Below are 18,783 nucleotides of genomic sequence, written 5' to 3' on the forward strand. Positions count from 1 at the left end.
ACACTTCCTACATGCTTCCCCCCAAATTTCCATCCAGCTAGATGAAAACTGCCTGCCCTATGAAAGCCATTCTCTATTTTTCACCAGCAGTCGTAGAGGTAGTCCAGAAACAGGCTTCCAGAATAGGCCACCAAACCCCAACTCTACTCTCAACTGGGGCAGAAGGAACAGCCCCATTCAGTGAAGTTCTTCCTTCCAGTTAATTCCACAGCATCCAGCTAGCTCCTTCCATTTGGGAGAGCTCTGTACTACTGATTTTATTTGACATACTGCATTACCTACCATCTTCTGTTAACTATGTCAATGCTGCCCACCCCCTCGCTGATGTGAACAGGGGCCGGCTGCTTTACGAGGCTATAGGGGTACATCAATACAGCTCAACTCCCCTGCCTGCCACATCAAGTCTTCCAAGGCTGGCTCCAGGTCACCATTCTGCCAGTTTATCCGTCTCCCCATCTCGCCCCAGCTCCAACATCTCTGCCACACCAAACTCCTAACCCTTTCTCCAACACAATACACTCCATAACAACAACATGCTTTGTGCACGCTCTTCTCTTTGTCTGGAATGCCATCTCTACCAACCCACTCGCTCAAACTGGGCCAACGCCTACTTTTTTTTTTTTTAAGATTTTATTTATTTGAGGTAGAGAGAGTAAGAGAGCATGAGCAGGGGGGCAGAGGGTGAGGGAGAAGCAGACTCCCCACTGAGCAGGGAGCCTGATGTGGGGCTCGACCCCAGGATCCTAGGATCATGACCTGAGCTGAAGGCAGACGCTTAACTGACTGAGCCACCCAGGCGCCCCTTTTTTCTGAAGTTTAAATGAAATTATGCTGAAAAGACATAAAGTTATAAAAATTAGCATATTTCATCAATTCTAAGATGCCATTGATGGTTAAGACACATTATTTTATGTGCCATCGGCAACTAAAAATGCTGGTTCTAACTCACCAACAATTGTAAGGCATATCCCAATGTCAGAGATATTCAAATGTGACAAACTGTCTTAAAGTTAAAGATATGCAGTAAACCACAAATCTTAAAGGTAAAGATGTTGTTTTCTGTTTACTTATAACACATCTCTTGATAATTGTTTCCCAGTCTCTCCCAGGCCTTCGGCATCTAAAAGTCTGAATTTTATTCACATTTGCCGCCTCCCAACAGTTAGCCCAGAACCTAAAATCCAAGATATGCACAATAAAATAAGAGTCCCATTTATTAAATTTAAAAATAAGAAAATTAAGCATCTGCTTAATAAAGTACAAAAAGAATGTCATAAAACTTAAAAATCCTTAATGCCATAAAAATAAGACTTTAAAAAAAAAAGCTTCTTTGCCTATTAATGATCAAGGGAATACCAAATATTTCAGCATCAGGGTTAACCCAAACATATAAGACATGTTAAATATTTTCAGTGTTTTTAAAAGATACCCAGGACATGGCCTTGTATGACGGTTCCAAAAACATTCTTGACATTGGAGTTTGCAGAACCTCCCATTTGCAATATTAGATTAATGTGACACGGTTTTTACTTCAGTCCATGGACAACATTTCTGCCCCATAATGTACCTAATGATAAGCACTTAAAAATATATTTGTAATAAAGAGTCTGAAGTTTGCTGACAGCTTCCAAGCTGTCCCACTCCCCTGTCCCTAGGCAGGGTGATAAGAAAGTCCAGGTGATTCCTCCTGTGGATCAGGCAGGAGGTTACAACCAACCACCACTCAGCAGCACGATGGGAGCCCGTGCCCCAGCCCCAACATCTCATCACGGTAAAAGGAAAGCCAGTCCCCTTTCCCTGCTCTTCTCAGAGAGCGTCATGACAGGCTGAGCAAACCTCTTCATACCCTCTGGGTGCATACATATGTGACATCTTTGTTCCCACATCTGAACCAGATACTGTGGGGACGGGAGGGGGCCCATCCCACCTCTGCGGTGCCCACAACAATACTGACTCTGATTTCACTCCCAATTAAAAGGAAACACAGCTAATGAAACCAGCAGAACGAACGATGTTCACTCACTGCTGTAAAGGGTCCATGAAAAGGGCTGTTATTAAGGCCTGTGAGCTTGTTTCAGAGGGAGGGGGTAGGTGTACCATCTATCTACTTGCAGGTTCCTACAGGACTCTTAGACTTCATTTAGTCACACTTTCTAATGGATCTTATCTGTTTTACATGTCAAAAGTTGTCCCCCTTGTAAGGTACATTTTTTAACAAGCTATCACAATTTTTCCTGAAAACCTACCAGCGTGGTTATGTGGTCTGTCACCGTAGAAGCCAGAGGGCTACGTGAAATCGCAATGATGTGTAACCTGGGGCAAAGACCCCTTTGTGCCTCAGTTTTGTCTTCTTTTTTTTTTTAATTTTTAAAAAGATTTTATTTATTTGAGACAGAGAGAGAGAGCATGAATAGGGGGAGAGGCAAAGGGGGAGGGAGAAGCAGACTCCCTGCTGAGCTGGGAGCCCAACGTGGGACTCGATACCAGGACCCTGGAATCATGACCTGAGCCAAAGGCAGATGCTTAATGGACTGAGCCACCCAGGAGCCACTCAGTTTCTTCTACTGTAAATGTGTTCTAATAATAGTGTCTAGTTCACAGGGTTATTACAAGAGTGAAATGAGTTAATATCCCACTTAAGGGTTGTAAGCAGCTTAAAGGAACGTCTGGCCTATGGTCAGCTCCACACGTGCCTCTGACAAATAAATAAGCAGTTGCAATAACACTTAGGAATATTTGTGCAACGTGATGCTTCTGGGCTCTAAAAGGTACCCTCAAAATAGACAACAGCCCCTCCCTTCTCTGAAAAACTGCTGCATCAGTAAGGAGTCCAAAAGTGTTGGTCCCATTTATTTCATGCATATTTGTTCTCTCTCCAAATGGACTCTAAGCACCTTGTATGCAGGGGCGCTTGGGTGGCTCCTGTCAGTTAAGCATCTGCCTTTGGCTAAGGTCCTGATTCCAGGGTCCTGGGATCGAGTCCCACGTTGGGCTCCCAGCTCAGGAGGGAGTCTGCTTCTCCCTCTGTCCCCTGCTCCTGCTATCTCTCTCTCAAATAAATAAAATCTAAAAATAATCACCTTAAGTACAGACAGAGGCCACTCCCACCACCTTTCACTGTACCTGCCACAGGTGAAGTGTCAGCCTCCTCAGTTGTAGACAGTAATGCGAGTGGGCTGGCTGGCTTCGGCGATGGTGTAACAGCGCTAGAAGGAGAGGCTAGAAAGGCTGCCCAGCCCACCCCAGTGAGATCTATCTATTTTTCTTGAAATGGAAGGTGTTCTAAAGTAATCTGTAAGTAAAGACCATTCAGCAATTGTTCATGCAGAGTCCAGAGACAGAGGCTAAGTTAACCAGGACCGGAGCACTGGAAAATAAAACAGTATGATCCACCGACAGAAAACAAGAGGCATCATTACGTTTATTTACTTAAACTCTGCCCACTTATATGAAGGAGTTGATGTTGCTTACTATAAATACATATAAATATAAATATTGAATAAAATACGGAAATCAGGAAAAATGTAAGTTAAAATAAAAGGCCGATATTGGGGGTAGGAGAATAGAACACAGATATGCAGGAGATATGGTCCATATACTGGCTAAAACAAAGCTTTTCCTGGCCAGTGTCCAGGAGAGATTTCTCATGTACATTATTAGGTAGGGCATGCTGAGTAATGCAAGGGGCGTGTCCCCAGGAACAACCTATAGTAGTAAATAGTGAGTTTTCTTTTTTTTAAATATTTTATTTATTTATTTGACAGAGAGAGACACAGCGAGGGAGGGAACACACGCAGGGGGAGTGGGGGGGGGGCGGGGAAGCAGGCTTCCTGCGGAGCAGGGAGCCTGATGCGGGGCTCGATCCCAGCACCCTGGGATCATGACCTGAGCCGAAGGCAGACGTTTAACGACTAAGCCACCCAGGTGCCCCAATAGTGAGTTTTATAAAGCAAGCTCTCCTGACACCCTTTAAAAAAAAAAAAGCTAACAACATGACACAACAAATTCAAAGAAAGCAACTGTGTAAGCACAAAGCCTAACCAAGGACGAAATGTGGAACCGCTACAGAAATAAACGGATTGCGTATCACTTCAACAATCCTGTACAAATATCACTTCCCTTAACTGGGCTCCTGACAAAAGTTGTTTGGTGAAACATTTCCGTTATATTCTTTGCCAGTGTGGTCTGTGTTGATTATCAAAGGCAGACCCACATTCTTAACAGATCAAAGAACAGAGCAGGTTGAAAAAACTACGGTGCCAAATCAAAGCTGTGTGTGGCCCGGCTCTGTGGCCATCTCACCCACAGGTCGGAGGTGAGCAATGGGTAGGCCCCTTGAAAGCAATGACAGCACTTTTCTTAGTAACTCTGGGAATGCTCCAGAATAAATTACAAATGATGGGTCACACTGCCAACTCTAGAACACAGAGCACAGGCACGATCCTAGTCCAGAAATTTCCCACAGTACTTGCTGCCATCGGCCACATAGTCTGTAGGGCCCAAGCCAGGAGTGGGGAAAGGCTTGGTACCTGGATCAGGAGGGTGAAGGTCCACAAAACTCTGAGTAGGTGAAAAGAGATGGTAGGGTTTCCCCAAAGCGGTAGTCCTCGCTGCATACAATGAAGGGACAGAAGGGCAAGGAAAGTAGGAGCATTTGCAAGGGAGTGGTTCTAACAATGGACCAGAGACTCTAGGCTGGAGAGGGAGAGAGGAGCAGCCAGGAAGTGACTAATGTAAGTAAGAGAGTGGGGAGGCTTCGGAAGTAATGAGTTCCAGAAAGTACCACAGTCAGACTCTAAGAAGGAGGTGGTGCTCGAATAGGGTGAGATTTGGGAGTTGGTGCATTTTCTGGTAATGACAAGGTTCAGAAAGACAAGGGGGTAGGAGAGATGGTTGGTGTAGCAGATGCTCAGAGCACTAAGAAACAACTCCTCAAGAGAGATCGCACACCCGGGGACTCCCTGCAGGTGACTGTGCTCACCAGGGATATGACAAATGAAGGGTAAATCCAGACGTTCCCTGAGAGTGAAGTACAAAACAAACTCTGGCTGCATTCCCCAGGTACCAGCTGCTCAGCGGGTTCCCCCCTACAGGCTTTGCGGGGAGGGGGGAGTGCCATGGCAATGCGTATGGGAAGGCAGCACCTACTGCAAATTTCAGAGCTCAACTTCCACACTTTTAGAAGGTACATTAATACCTTAAAATTCTAGAAAGTTTTAATTTTTATTTTAAAAATTCAGAAAGCTCCTCTATTTCAAAACTTTAAACTAAAACTTTAATAAATAGCAACACTTTGCTAATGGTGACCAACAAATACATTCAACAGACACCTACTGGATTCCTGCTGTGTTCTAGGTACTTTTCTGGGCCTTGGTGTAGATTCACACTCTAGTGGGAGAGCCAAGAAGAGACAAAAGGAAAAAAATACTATATTTTCAGCTATAAATAGTAGGGATAATACCAACAGGAGCAATGGAGATCAGCAATAACGCTCAGTTTTACTTTGGGCCACACTTGTGTTCACTTTTGTGCACCCTGACTCCTAAGTCATCCAATGCATCCATCAGTTATATTCCTACTGATGTGGGAAACACAGGCAGAAGGAAATGTAGATAAAATTTAAATTCCTTATAACCTGCAGCCCATTGACAAATACTTGAGGTAGGCAGAGTATAACTTTCCTCCAGGAACTCCCAACTGTCTCATGCTTTGCTAGAGGGGAAAACAACCTTAGCTTGACAATAGCCAGGCCTCCAGGGTCCTGTGAGTCTTCTTTAGCATATGAAAGTCCTTTTTGGAAACCTCCCTTGGTCTTTACCTCCCCCACTCCAAAGTTTATATAATCAGCCATTCCTCACAACCACGTGCAGCTCTTCTGCCCAACGGTCTCGTCCCCATGCTTTAATAAAACCACCCTCTTACACCAAAGATGTCTCAAGAATTCTTTCTTGGCCGTGGGCTCTGAACCCCACCACTTCCAACCACATCACTGCCATGGAGAGAAAGTTGTTTCAGACTATCTTGGCTTCCACTGAGCTGATCCCATTTTCGCTGGGCAATCTTGTGAGGACAGTCTATCTTTGCACAGGGAGAAAAATGCACTACCAACCCCACCCACTTAACTACTCTAGTCCCCATTTATGATGCTCACTGTAAGTTAATAAGCTAACATTATGTTCTTGCTGGGTATCACGCCTTTGAGAACTTGGTTAGACAGCTTCCCCCTGAGCCCTATCACTGTCAAATCCATGTCTGGACTCCCTGGATTTTGAAGTCCCAAGTTCTAGAAGGACCTGCCTCCTTATTTTCACTCAGTCTCTGCTCTAATGCTTACAGTCCCCACCTGGGGTTCAGTTTAACAGTTCACCTCCTATCTACTGAACACTTAACTATGTTCTAGGTATAGTGCTAAGTGCTGGAGACCTAGAGAGAATAAGACACAGCTTCTGCATGTGGAGAGGCAATCTTATAAAAAGATAATTTTAGGGGTGCCTGGGTGGCTCAGTTGGTTAAGTGTCTGCCTTCGGCTCAAGTCATAATCTAAGGGTCCTGGGATCGAGTCCCGTAGGGCCCCCCTGTTCAGTGGGGAGTCTGCTTCTCCCCCACCCTACTCGTGCTCTTTCTCTCAAATAAAATCGTTAAAAAAAAAAAAATGAATAAACAAACAAAAAGATAATTTTATATAAAGTGATAGAGAGGAAGCTTAGAGGTAGGGTGCTTGGCCTTACCTGGGGAATATCTGCTAGATGACACTGCACTGGAGACAGAAAGGCTAAACAGGAGTTAGGCAGGTAAATAAATACAAAGGGTAATCAGGAGGGACTGAATATATCATACACAAATTCAAGAAGACAAAACGAGTATCATGCAGAAATGCTGTAAACAATCAATGAAGTGCAAGGAAGGGGATGGCAGGGGATAAGGGCAGGACATGTGAATCAAGCTAAGGACCTGAACTCATCCTGGAGATAACAGGGATGGAGGGTCTTAGCACAGGAGTAGCACGATTACACCTGCCCATGTAAGATCCCTCTGGCAACGGTCGGAGGGTAGTCCTGAGGGGAACATGTCGCACTGGGAGACCAATTAGGAGCCTCTCACAGTAACCTGGACTTCCAATGACTGGCGCTTGTCCTGGTACAATGAAAAGGAAGGGGTGGATTCAGAAATAGAAGGTAACCACTGGCAAGACTCTGATTTAAATCCATGGTGTGTGAGGGAAAGGGAAGATTCTGAGATGATGCTCAAGTGTCTGTCTTGGGTGACTGAGGGAAAGGCGAAGAGGGCAGTGAGAACAATGCGGGGGTAGATTGGAGACTCAGTGTGGGAAACAAGAGATACACGGAGTTGAGTTTTCAACATACAAAGTTTGGGGTGCCTCTGGTCAGTCTAATGGATACGGGCAGTTGGTAAGAGTCTGCAGTTCAGAGTGATGGAGACCTATTTGGGAGTCATCATTTACAAATCGTTACTGAATGCCTAGATCTACCGAATATGGGTTGTAGTAAAAAGAACAAAAGTGGAGAAGATCACCGAAGATGAGCACATGGTGAGACTATCAAGAGAGCTGAGAGCAGAACCTAAGGAAAATCAACAGTGGGGCTTGGAGCAGACAGGGAAAAGCGATGAGAATCAAAAGTAATGTCACAGAGACAAAGGCAATTAAGATCAGAGCAGTTAACAATGTCAAGGAAAGCAAAGAAGTCCAGAAGGAGAAGGCCTGGAACAGGTCACTGATTCGGCATATCAGGTGGCCGTTATCAAAGTACCACATAGGTGTTTGGAGGCCAAAGTCAGACATCACTGACTTGAGGTGTGAATCGGAAGCGCTAAAATGGAGCAAAGAACAGAACTGTTTACCATCAGGGGAAGTCAACAATTGGAGATATGGCTTATCTTTTATAATTCATTACCGGTGTGGTGGTTAATTTCATGTATCATCTTGGCTGGGTCACCAGCTGGACCAAGGGTCACCAAGTACATAATACCTTTCAACATTCATCAAACTAATGAATATAATGATACCGGCTGGTTGTTCCTAATGTCACTAGATAAGGTGGGGAAAAGGGAGAGAGAAGCTCAGGGATTCAAATTCCAAATTCAAGCGCTGAATAAATGATCAGAAAACTTCTCTGTCTATCCTGAAGAGACCCTTATCTCCTTTATTTTTTTTTTTTAAAGATTTTATTTTTTATTTGACAGAGAGAGACAGCGAGAGCAGGAACACAAGTAGGGGGAGTGGGAGAGGGAGAGGCAGGCTTCCCGCCGAGCAGGGAGCCCGATGTGGGGCTTGATCCCAGGACCCTGGGATCATGACCTGAGCTGAAGGCAGACGCTTAACGACTGAGCCACCCAGCACCACCCCCCCCCAATCTCCTTTAGCCACAGAGCTGAAACTGCTGAAACCAAAGCCAGAATCTCATCCTGAGAGTGGCTGAATTACAAAGCACATTGAGTTCCCAACCTCAGGGGATGTCTACTATTACAGTGAGGGCACTGATTGGGAAGGAACAGAACCCTAAACACTGGGGACGCTGATGAAGCTGGAGACATCGAACCCTAAGTACTGATGAGTCTTCTCTGCCAGTAGAAACAACTGCTCCACCCGTCTGAGGAGACTGAGTGCTTTGCCCAAGGGACCGGGAAAGCTCTCCCCTGAGGCAGCTGCCCTGAAAAACACGGCTGATTCTCCTCAGGACCCACCCCACCACTCCTCTTTGCTTCAAGATTCGTAACTGGACGTAAATCTCAGAAGGCCCTCAGAGGTACAGAGGACGACACACAAGGAGACCCACTATATTCCAAATCACTACTTGATTTTTCTGATTTATACAGACAGAAATCCAGGGAATGTGTGTGGGTAACAGTAAAAGAAACAAAGTTGGATCTGGCCAAATTTACAGATACAGGCCCACTAAACAGATAATTCTGCATTTCATGTTGCAACTCGGGAGAGTTAGAGCTCTAATAGTCTGTTTCAGTTCCTTGGCTGAAATGTGGGCCATATAAGGGGCCCACAGTAAATGAACTTGAAGCACCAGACCCGTCTTGATTTAATACAGAGGAAGGGATTCAAAGGCTTAGGGAGATTGGAATGTTAGAGTGGATTTGTCATTTAAGACCTACTCACCCACCCCTGAAGGGTCCAGAAGACACACCTTTCACCATGACTGTGAGAAATAAATTTGTGAGAGGAGACCCAGCATGTTTGAAGAGTTCTGTGATCGCTCTGCTCTGGAGGCCAGACCTTCAGTGGGAGGCAATGCTTCCTAAATACAATGGAAGTGACTGCATCCTGGGGGAGCAGGGGCCAAGTGGTGGCACTCAATAGCCAGCGGGGGGTATGGTAACCATAACAGGCCGTGAATGAGCAGCCATCAGAACAGTCTGACTCACAGAGACCTGCATGCAGCATTAGCTGGACGATCATGGTATTCCTAGAAGAGATACAGATGGGCAGCCTACTAAATTCCTACTTGATCTTTATAAGCAGAAAAGTTCTAGGTCAAATGAACCAAAGTCTAAATTGAGTCATGGGGCACCTGGGTGGCTCAGTCAGTTGAGCATCTGCCTTCGACTCGGGTCATGGTCCCGGGGTCCTTGGATCGAGCCCCACCTGGGGCTCCCTGCTCAGCGGAAGTCCGCTTCTTCCTCTCCCTTTGCCTGGCGCTCCCCCTGCTTGTGCTCTCTCTCTCTGACAAATAAGTAAATAAAACCTTACAAATAAATAGAGTCATAAACCCAGAAAGTTACATCCCCTCAATCAATTTCCAGACTTGAGCTTGTTTACAGACCCAGAACCCCTCAATAATGGGGAGGCCAGGTCCAAACTAGCATAAATTAAGAAAGGAATTTGAATGAAGGCATTTCAGTGGCAACCATCACCCTGATGTACCAAAACATTTAAAGAACTAAAAATGTGTTTTGTAGTTCTTAGTATTTACAAGAGTAGAAGAAAATGTCAGAGATGCAATACTGCACAGGCCCACAAGCTCTAACAGAAAACCCCTGGGGCCAGATGTGTTTCAGACGTAGAATTTTTCAGATTTAAAAAAATGAACTTAATGTGTACACTCTATATCATCTACTAGCCTCAGCAGGGTCCAAGGCAGCATCCCATAATAAAATGCATTAGTATTTCTGTAGTCAAACACATGATTAGTCATACCAAGCGGGATCAAGGCTAAAAATAGTCTCTCATTAGTACAGGTCAAATCTTGCAGCCACAAGAGTTTGTATCAAATGTAGGGAAAAAGTTTCCATTTTCAGAGATCTGGGGGTTTGAAATTGCTGATAAGAGATTGTGGACCTACAATCTGAAATGAGAACGGGAAACTGCCCCTCGGCATGTTCTGTTCTTAACTCCACATACTGGAGCCTGATTATAGTCGGAATCACCTCTGCTTACTATCAATATATTCTCTAGGGGCTCCTGGGTGGCTCAGTCGGTTAAGCTTCTGCCTTCGGCTCGGATCGTGATCCTGGGATCCTGGGATCTAGTCCTGCATCGGGCTCCCTGCTCAGCGGGGAGTCTGCTTCTCCCCCTCCCTCTGCTGCTCCCCCTGCTTGTGCGTGCTCCTGCTCTCTCTCTGTCAAGTAAATAAGTAAAAATCTTTAAAAAAAAAAATACATTCTCTAATTTCTCTAGTGTGTAAAATTCAGCAAGCCTCACTGAGGTTCTTCAGCAAGGCAGCAGAACTACATTGGAACCTCTGTCACTGGGGTGGAGGGGCCGGGCAAAGGCGCCAGTCAGCGCCTCTGGTGCGAAGACCCAGAGCCTGTTTGCACATCTTGCGGGGCAAGCCTGCCAGAAGTCTTAACTGTAGACGGATTTGCACAGCCTCCAGGGAAGAACTCAACCCAAGCAGGAAGGTAAGGCTCAGTGGCTTGGTCCATACGTAGTGCCTCCTGATGAGGGGCAAGGGACCTTTCTGATGTGGTGTCAGACACTTCGTTAAATGGATCCACGCTGTGTCCTAGCCAGAAGAATCAGTATAAGAGTGAGAAGAACCTACAAAACCCACACCATTACAAATCCCTGCGGAGTAGTCTGAGCACTGGGTGGCTCAGATTCTGCTGTTAGTAAGGATGCTTTCCACATGGCAGCTCTGTCCCTCCAAGCAGAGTCAGCAGTAATCCAGCCATCACGATTCTTGTACAAACATTACCATGAAGAGAAGGAAACTGGATACCCTGGGACAGAGTAAAGACACTCTGTAAACATTTCAGATATGCCAAAAGCCTCCTAAAAAAATGGTTAGACTTTGAAGGAGAAATTCTATAATATAGCAGAGAGGCTGCAAATATATGCTTTGAGTCCCAACTTTATCATATATTAGCTTTCTGGGACCTTGGACAAGTGACACAACCTACCGGATTCTTAGTTTCCTCATCTATAAAATTCAGAAGAAGAGTAATTATCACACAGAATTGTCGATGAGATAATGCATGCAAGTTGCTCAGTAGAGGCTTAGCATATAGTAAGCACTTAGTCAATGAGGGCAGAGCAAAAGAGTAACATGAAACTAGTTGTACAGCCAAATTTCTAAGGGCTGAGAAACAGGAACTATACTTGACAGAAGACACACATAGGATCTGCATCTGTATCTATATAGACAGATATAACAACAATGAATTAATTCAAAATTTCTCCCTAACTACTCACTCACTCTCTCTGCCATTCTTAGCCATTTAGGAGATCTCAAATATTTGCATTTTAAAACATTTTTCTCTTAGGAAACGGAGTCATTTACTGGTGTCTCTGAGCAACACCCTTTGAAGAAGGATATATAGCAAATATAACCTGGATATGACTGGAGAGTGAGTAACTATAAGACACCGTCTGGTACAGGGTCATATAAAGTTCTCACTGAAGCTTAGTCTACAATATAGCACCTTTTTTAGGTGCTATCTGGAAAAAGCACAAGATTATGTTAAAGTGACATAACTCCACACTGTGTTCCTTAATGTTTGAAGAGAAAAGAATACATTTCTTAATTTTGATAAAAGCATTTTTTTAATGTTTTGCACATAATAAATTTTCCAGATTCCACAGTAGAATATCAGGGTCCTAGTATAAACAATGTTCACTGCAAATTCATCAAAGTTTGTTCAGTTGGTTACAGCATGATACTAACAAAGCTCAAGTCATGGATTTCAATCTATGCAGCAATTACTACAATAATAAATAACTCAGGCTCAACAAAGACATAGTACATTTCTAAATTCAATTAGCTAAACCTAATAACTGGGTACAGAGTATCACAGCTGCTAGACAACTACAGTGGAGTCTTGAACAGTACCAGTTTGAACTGCATAGGTCCACTTACACATGGATTTTTTTTTAATACAGTACAGTACTGTAAATGTATTTTCCTTATGATTTTCTTAACATTTTCTTTTCTCTAGCTTACTTTATTGTAAGAATACTGTATATAATACATATGACATACAAAATATGTGTTAATCTACTGTTTATGTTCTTGGTAAGGCTTCCAGTCAACAGTAACCTCTTAGCAGTTTTCAGGAGTCAAAAGCTATACTTGAATTTTCGACTGTGTGGGGGTCAGCACTCCTAACCCCAGTGTTGTTCAAGGGCCAAGTGTATTCCAACTATGTGCCCAGACAGTCAATCAGAGGTATTACAAAGTTCACAATTTCTAAAGAGTCTGAGTTTGAAAGATAAGATAAATAAATAAAGTTACTGAAGGAGGATTTATTAATGAAAGCATCCTTCTTTTCTTGATAAAGACTTAATGGGACCAATGGAAATTTTTAAGTGACTAAAAATTACAGCAGCCACATGCATTCAAAAAGATACTGAATAGGGGCGCCTGGGTGGCTCAGTGGTTGGGCGTCTGCCTTCACTCAGGTCATGATCCCAGGGTGGTGGGATCGAGCCCCGCGTTGGGCTTCATGCTCGGCAGGGAGCTTGCTTCTCCCTCTCCCACTCCCCCTGCTTGTGTTCCTGCTCTCGCTGTCTCTCTGTCAAATAAAGGAATAAATAAAATCTTAAAAAAAAAAAAGATACTGAATAAAGAGGTTTAAGGGCAAAGATATAAAGGTCCCAAGAGACAACTGAATTTCTCAACTTAGGCACTATAAATGGTCCCAAAGCCAACTGCCCTCTGCCCTCTTATGGCAGTCAAAATCCCAAGGACTGTGGTCTGGACTCTAGGGCATTGCTAATATCAAGCACTTGGCAAAATGAGTGGAAAAGGAAGAAAGGGGAAAATCACTCAAGATACATGAAAGCTTCATACCTCATCAGCCATAGGGACCAAGACCTGGAGCCATGATACTTGAGACCTCAGGAGATAGTTCTAGTTTTTCTAATAATTAAATTCCCTTTGATGGAGCCTAAAGACCAAACTAATCTAGAATAAATTCTGTCAGAGCAAATCCTTTATTGTCTCATTTCAAATGATGCCAGTGTTCGTAGAGAACAAGATTAAAATCTTTGCAAGGTTTAGGTACACGTGAGATGCATGTCTTACACAGAGAATTCAAATTCTCAGATAAAAGATACAACTTAAATAAAAAAAACACCCTTGGGGCCCTGTAGAAGATTCTAATCATCCAGGAAAAATGTGACCACAGAATCACATAAATCAGCCTCAGTGGGAAGAGAAAGGAATGTGAGAAATATTTAACAGGTAGGTCAGCATTTTCTAGATGGAGGGCATGCAACAATATTTTTTGAAAAACTGCATATATCAAGTTTTTCCCAATCAAAGCACATTTTAAAAGCTCAGTAGGAAAGATCAGCCATTAATGAAATCCCACAACGTATCCTTTGTACGTTTAAAAAAGATCTACTTTGTAATACAAATAAGTGTTCTATAGTTTTTTTAATTCTGCAAATTTTTGTAACAGGTGAATCATATTTTCTTTAATAGGTGAATTATTTTCTTAAAAGTGGTGACTGTCAGGAATTTAATCTGTCCTTTATTATTCATTTTCAGTATGGGCACCCTGTGTAGGATCCAGTCTCCCTGCTGTATCCCCAGTAACTAAAAATAGCACCACGCACCCAGTAGGTGTTCATTTAGTGCCTTTGCTTTGTAAAAACACAAATTTTCATTTCATGTACTTTTCACATATATCTCTCTCTCACTTAAGATTTGTTTTTATTTCTTCTTTTGGCAGTCTCTGAGCCTAGTGACTATCCTAGAGTTAGGGTAAAAACAAGTGGTAGGATTTTTTTTTTTAAGGACTAAGTTTTGTTCTTTTTTTTTTAGATTTTATTTATTTATTAGAGAGAGAGAGAGAGAGAACGGGCGGGGAGAGGGACAGCAGGAGAGGGAGAAGCCGGCTCCCCTGGGATCATGACCTGAGCCGAAGGCAGATGCTTAACAACTGAGCCACCCAGGCGTCCCCAGACTAAGTTTTGTTTTATTATCCTAACTAGTAAATAAGTAAAAGGCTGAGGGAATAGTAGTGAAATTTGTGGCCTTTTGACTGAAGAGGTAGTATCTCAAGTCTGAATTCTGTCAACAAGCATCAAATGAAAGTCCTACTGATAAAACACTTAAGGGCTACAACAAACATGATAAAATAATTTAAATATATAATAACCAGAAATTCCAAAACGACAGTGTTTAAAGTAGTGGAAGAATGTTAATTCACTGCATACATTTCTAAAGAAATATGAAATGGTACTTAAAGAGTGAAAATAACCAGATAATACATAAAATCACACTTGGAAAAAATATTCCTTTTTTCAAGGGACATGTATTGGGCACCCACCATATGCCAGGCTAAATCCTGTTTATTACAAACTACTAACAAACTGTTCTCGAGACATACCTATGCCTTATTGCCCTTAAATAAACATTAGTGTCTATCATATCCTCTGTGCTAAGCACTAGGAATATTTCTTTAATAAGGTTGTTTTTTTTTTTTTTTTAAGATTTTATCTATTTATTTGTCAGAGAGAGAGAGCACAAGCAGGGGGAGTGGCAGGCAGAGGGAGAAGCAGGCTCCCTGCTCAGCAGGGAGCCTGATGCGGGACTCCATCCCAGGACCCTGGGATAGTGACCTGAGCCGAAGGCAGAAGCTTAACCTGAGCCACCCAGGCGCCCCAGCGCTAGGAATATTTCTATAAACAAGACAAAGACTATCTCTGTCCTGGATTCTCAGAGAGGAAAAAAGAAAAACCAAGTAGTCAGAAATTACAACAAAGAAATAAACAAAGGACCAGGAAATGGTAACGGGGAACTCCTCTGGATAGGGTGGTTGGATAAAGGCCTCTGAAAAAGTGACATCTATACCCTCACTGATGAAAAGGAGACAACTCTGGGCAGATCTGGGGAAAGGGCAGGAAGAGGCAGCAGGAACAGCAAGTGCAAAGGACCTGAGGTGGGAATGAATGTCAAAGAGCAAAAGATGGCAGTGTGGCTTGAATATAGTGAGCAAGGGTGCGTATGGCACAAGTTGAGGTCAGAGAGGCAGAAACTAGATCACACAGAGCACTGCAGGCCATGGGGAGAAGTCGCTACATCATTCAGAGTATAAGGGGAAGCCATTAAGACTTTTAAAGAAGAAAGCAAGATGATCTGAATACATTTTTATAAAAATCATTCTTGCATTTGGGTGAAGAATGGATTAAAAAGAGGCAGGATGGAGGAACGGGGAGACCAGTTGAGTGATTTTGACTAAAATGCTAAGAGTGAACTGCTGACAGAAACCTGGTGAATTCCAAACACATTTTGTAGATGGCAGATGAGGTTGGATGTGGGGCTTGATGAAGGACAGGGAGGAATGGAGGGTGGATCCTAGACCTGGGTTGAGCAATTAGATGAATGGTGGTACCATTTACTGAAGTGGGTGGTGCAAATTACTGAGATTTATTCTTCATATACTGTGTGCTCATTCCTCCTGATGGCGGACCAAAGACATGACAATCGCCAAATCCGATGAATCCTTATCATATTTAATCTCCTCTTCTGACATTGTTAACCACTCCCTCTTACTTAAAACTTCATTCCCTCTTGGTTTCTAAGACACCTCATTCTTCCAGTTCTTCACTTACTCATCAGACATCCTTCTCAGGTTCCATATACCCGAGGGCTCTGTCCCTGGCCCTCTGCTATTTCCTTCAACGCACTCTCCGTTGGTGACCTCATCCAAGCAATCCATAACTTTAACTACTATCTACATGATGCCTTCCAAATCTGTATCTCCAACAAGAACTTTCTCATCTCCAGAACCATCTATCCAACTGTCCTCTGCCCACTTCTAATAGGATGTCTCAGCTGCATCAGAAACTCAACATACCCAAAAGTAACTTCATCATCACTGTTCCCTCAACCCCACATTCATCTGTGCAAAGCCCCACTTGCCAAAAATGGGCCCAGCTTCCCAAACCCCAAACCTTAGGATCATCTTTCACTCCTCTTTCAAGTCCACAGCAAATCAATTTGCAAACCCTATCAAATTTACTTTCTAACTAGCTCACAAGTGTGTCCTCTCTTCATATCTCACTGCTTTAATTCAGCTCTTCATCTTCCTCTGGATTATTACAATAGCCCTCTGGTTTCTTCAATCTCACATCGCTCCAACCCATTCTTCACGTCTCCAGAGAGAAAGAAATCCTTCACCAGCTTCCCACAGGATAAAAATCAAGCCTTACAAATGGCAAATGAGGTCCTTTGTGAGTTAATGCCTCTGCCTGGCTCTCCTGCCTCAAGTGCCCCCCATCTCTCTCCCACCATACACTCCTACCTCCCACACCAACCTACCAACGCATCTATTCCTCCAGTGGCCTGGACTCCAGTCTAAGATGACGGCCCTCCTTAGTGCTCTCAGGGCACCCCACTGTCAAAGAGAACTTCTCATATTACTTATCGCACTGTGCTTCTCCCTGTAAATTATGGGAGGGCAGGGACTGTCCTTCTTAGGGTATTTTTGGTGCTTAATTCTTACAAGGTGCTTAATAAATGTTTGCTGAATAACTGTATCTGGATCGAATTCAGGAAGGTTTTCTATAAAACTGGACTGCTATCCATGGACACCATCCATGACCAGGAAAAGACGACTTGGCAAGGAGAAACATTTGATGGTTTTCCAAAATTAAGCAGTAACGTTAGTGGCTGATTTTCACATACCAACATTCATCTTTCCTTACTGAAGAGCTGGGCACATCCAAGGTGTATGCAGCTATTATTCTGATGATCTTTTCATATTAATATCCATTAATACTTAGTTTTTCAGTTCTGCTTTTAGTACCTTGAGTCTAATTAAGATCGCCCTCCCCGCTTTGTCCTCAGTGGCAATGTCTGACCTCTCCTGTGTAATTATTCTGTCTGAAGCACACAAGATTTCTGATCAAACTCATTTTTAGGCTATTTCCTACCTGTTTACTTAAAACACAAATATTGTCACCATCGCCAACAAAACCCGCCCCCCACACTTTTAACCTTTTTTTTCCTCAAAGGAGACATTTACACAGAACCTGTCAACCTCCAGAGGACGAGGAGACTTTTACCTTTATACGTTACCACCCTTGGAATCATTGGTTAAATGATAGCTTTCCTGGTTCCAAAGATCACATGAAGGACTTTTCCACGAAAGAAATGACTGAGTAAACTTGTATTCAGACACTGTGATGCAACTGACATTTTGTGAAACAAAAGAAACGAAAAAGTCGACGTGGTTTCTTAGGAGTTGGCCTTCTTTAGAACCATTACTTAACCACGTTCTGAGGCAGCAACAAGTCCTTTGCTTTGAACAACAACACAAAAAAGTCCTGTGACCAACACTACTTCAGATGTCCATAAAACAACTCATCCAATGCAATAAATCGAGCCTGAGGTTTACCTTAAGTTGACCCATGAAATTTGGCAAGAAAAAAAGGTCATTAAAAAAAAGAAGAAAAAAGGGAAAATGAGCTTTTTAATGTCCTGTGTCTTGTCAAACTGTGGTGACTCTGCCTGGCGTTATTACGGATTTGACCAAATTCCTTTAAGCCAGGTCATTTCAGTGGTATTCCCAGTCTTGCCTCCTAACCCAGAAGTAATGTAAATGTCCCCGCGGTGGGTGCTCGGCAGACTGGAGAAGGGACCCAGGAGACTCCAGGGCTCCTCTATCACGGGGGCTTAAAAAACGGACTGGAGGGCATTGGAAATGGAACTCACAAGGTAAAACAAGACATTCGTCTAAAACAAGGAAATAAACCAACAAAGAAAAGCCTGCAACCTTCCGCCACCTCCTAAAGGTGGAGAACGCCAGAACCCCCGGTTCCCCGAACCGGAATCCCAGGCGGGAGTGCCGGGGCGACCCCGGGTCACACGCGGGGAAGGCGGGCGACCCCGCGCCAGCGCGAAGCAGCCGCCCGCCGGCCCTCGGCCCCCGCGGCCCCCCCAGAAGGGAGCAAGGTGGGGAGCTCGCCCCTCCTCCCGCACACGCAGGGACCGGGAAGAAGGAAGGCTCGGCGCTCCCCACCCGCGCGGCTCCCGCGGCTCCGGAGCGCGCAGGCCGCGCCCCCTCCCCACCTCGGCCCCCGCCGCCCCGGCTCCGGCATCACTCACACAGCCCGAGCGCCGCCGCCAGCACCGACCACAGCCAGCGCCTGCGGGCTGGGGCTACTGGCACTGCCGCGGCTCCCGCGGGCGCTGCCATCGTCCTTCCCACGCCGCCGCGCCCCGGGCCCCCGTCCCCACTGCGCTCCGCTCCGCTCGCCGCAGGAACTCCGGCCTCGCCGCCGCCCGCGCCCGCTGGCACCTCCACGCCGCGCTCCCCGCTCCCGGCCCCAGCCGCAACCCCCGCCCCGCGCCGGCCCCG

The 18,783-nt window shown here is 44.4% G+C and overlaps 1 protein-coding gene across 1 annotated transcript in view; it reads right to left on the reverse strand.

The window, feature by feature from the left end:
- Positions 1-18,756, reverse strand: part of MPZL1 (myelin protein zero like 1) — a 63,495-nt gene extending 44,739 nt beyond the window's left edge. Inside the window, exon 1 of the mRNA XM_064594381.1 lies at positions 18,531-18,756. Coding sequence (XP_064450451.1) covers positions 18,531-18,621 — 91 coding nt within the window. The 5' untranslated portion in view covers positions 18,622-18,756. The remainder of the gene's footprint in view (positions 1-18,530) is intronic.
- Positions 18,757-18,783: the final 27 nt, after the last annotated feature.

Source organism: Mirounga angustirostris, unplaced genomic scaffold (assembly GCF_029215605.1).
Source record: "Mirounga angustirostris isolate CCGP_5_RB_7025 unplaced genomic scaffold, mMirAng1.0.hap1 SCAF_6, whole genome shotgun sequence".
In the NCBI taxonomy this organism is placed as follows: Eukaryota; Metazoa; Chordata; class Mammalia; order Carnivora; family Phocidae; genus Mirounga; species Mirounga angustirostris.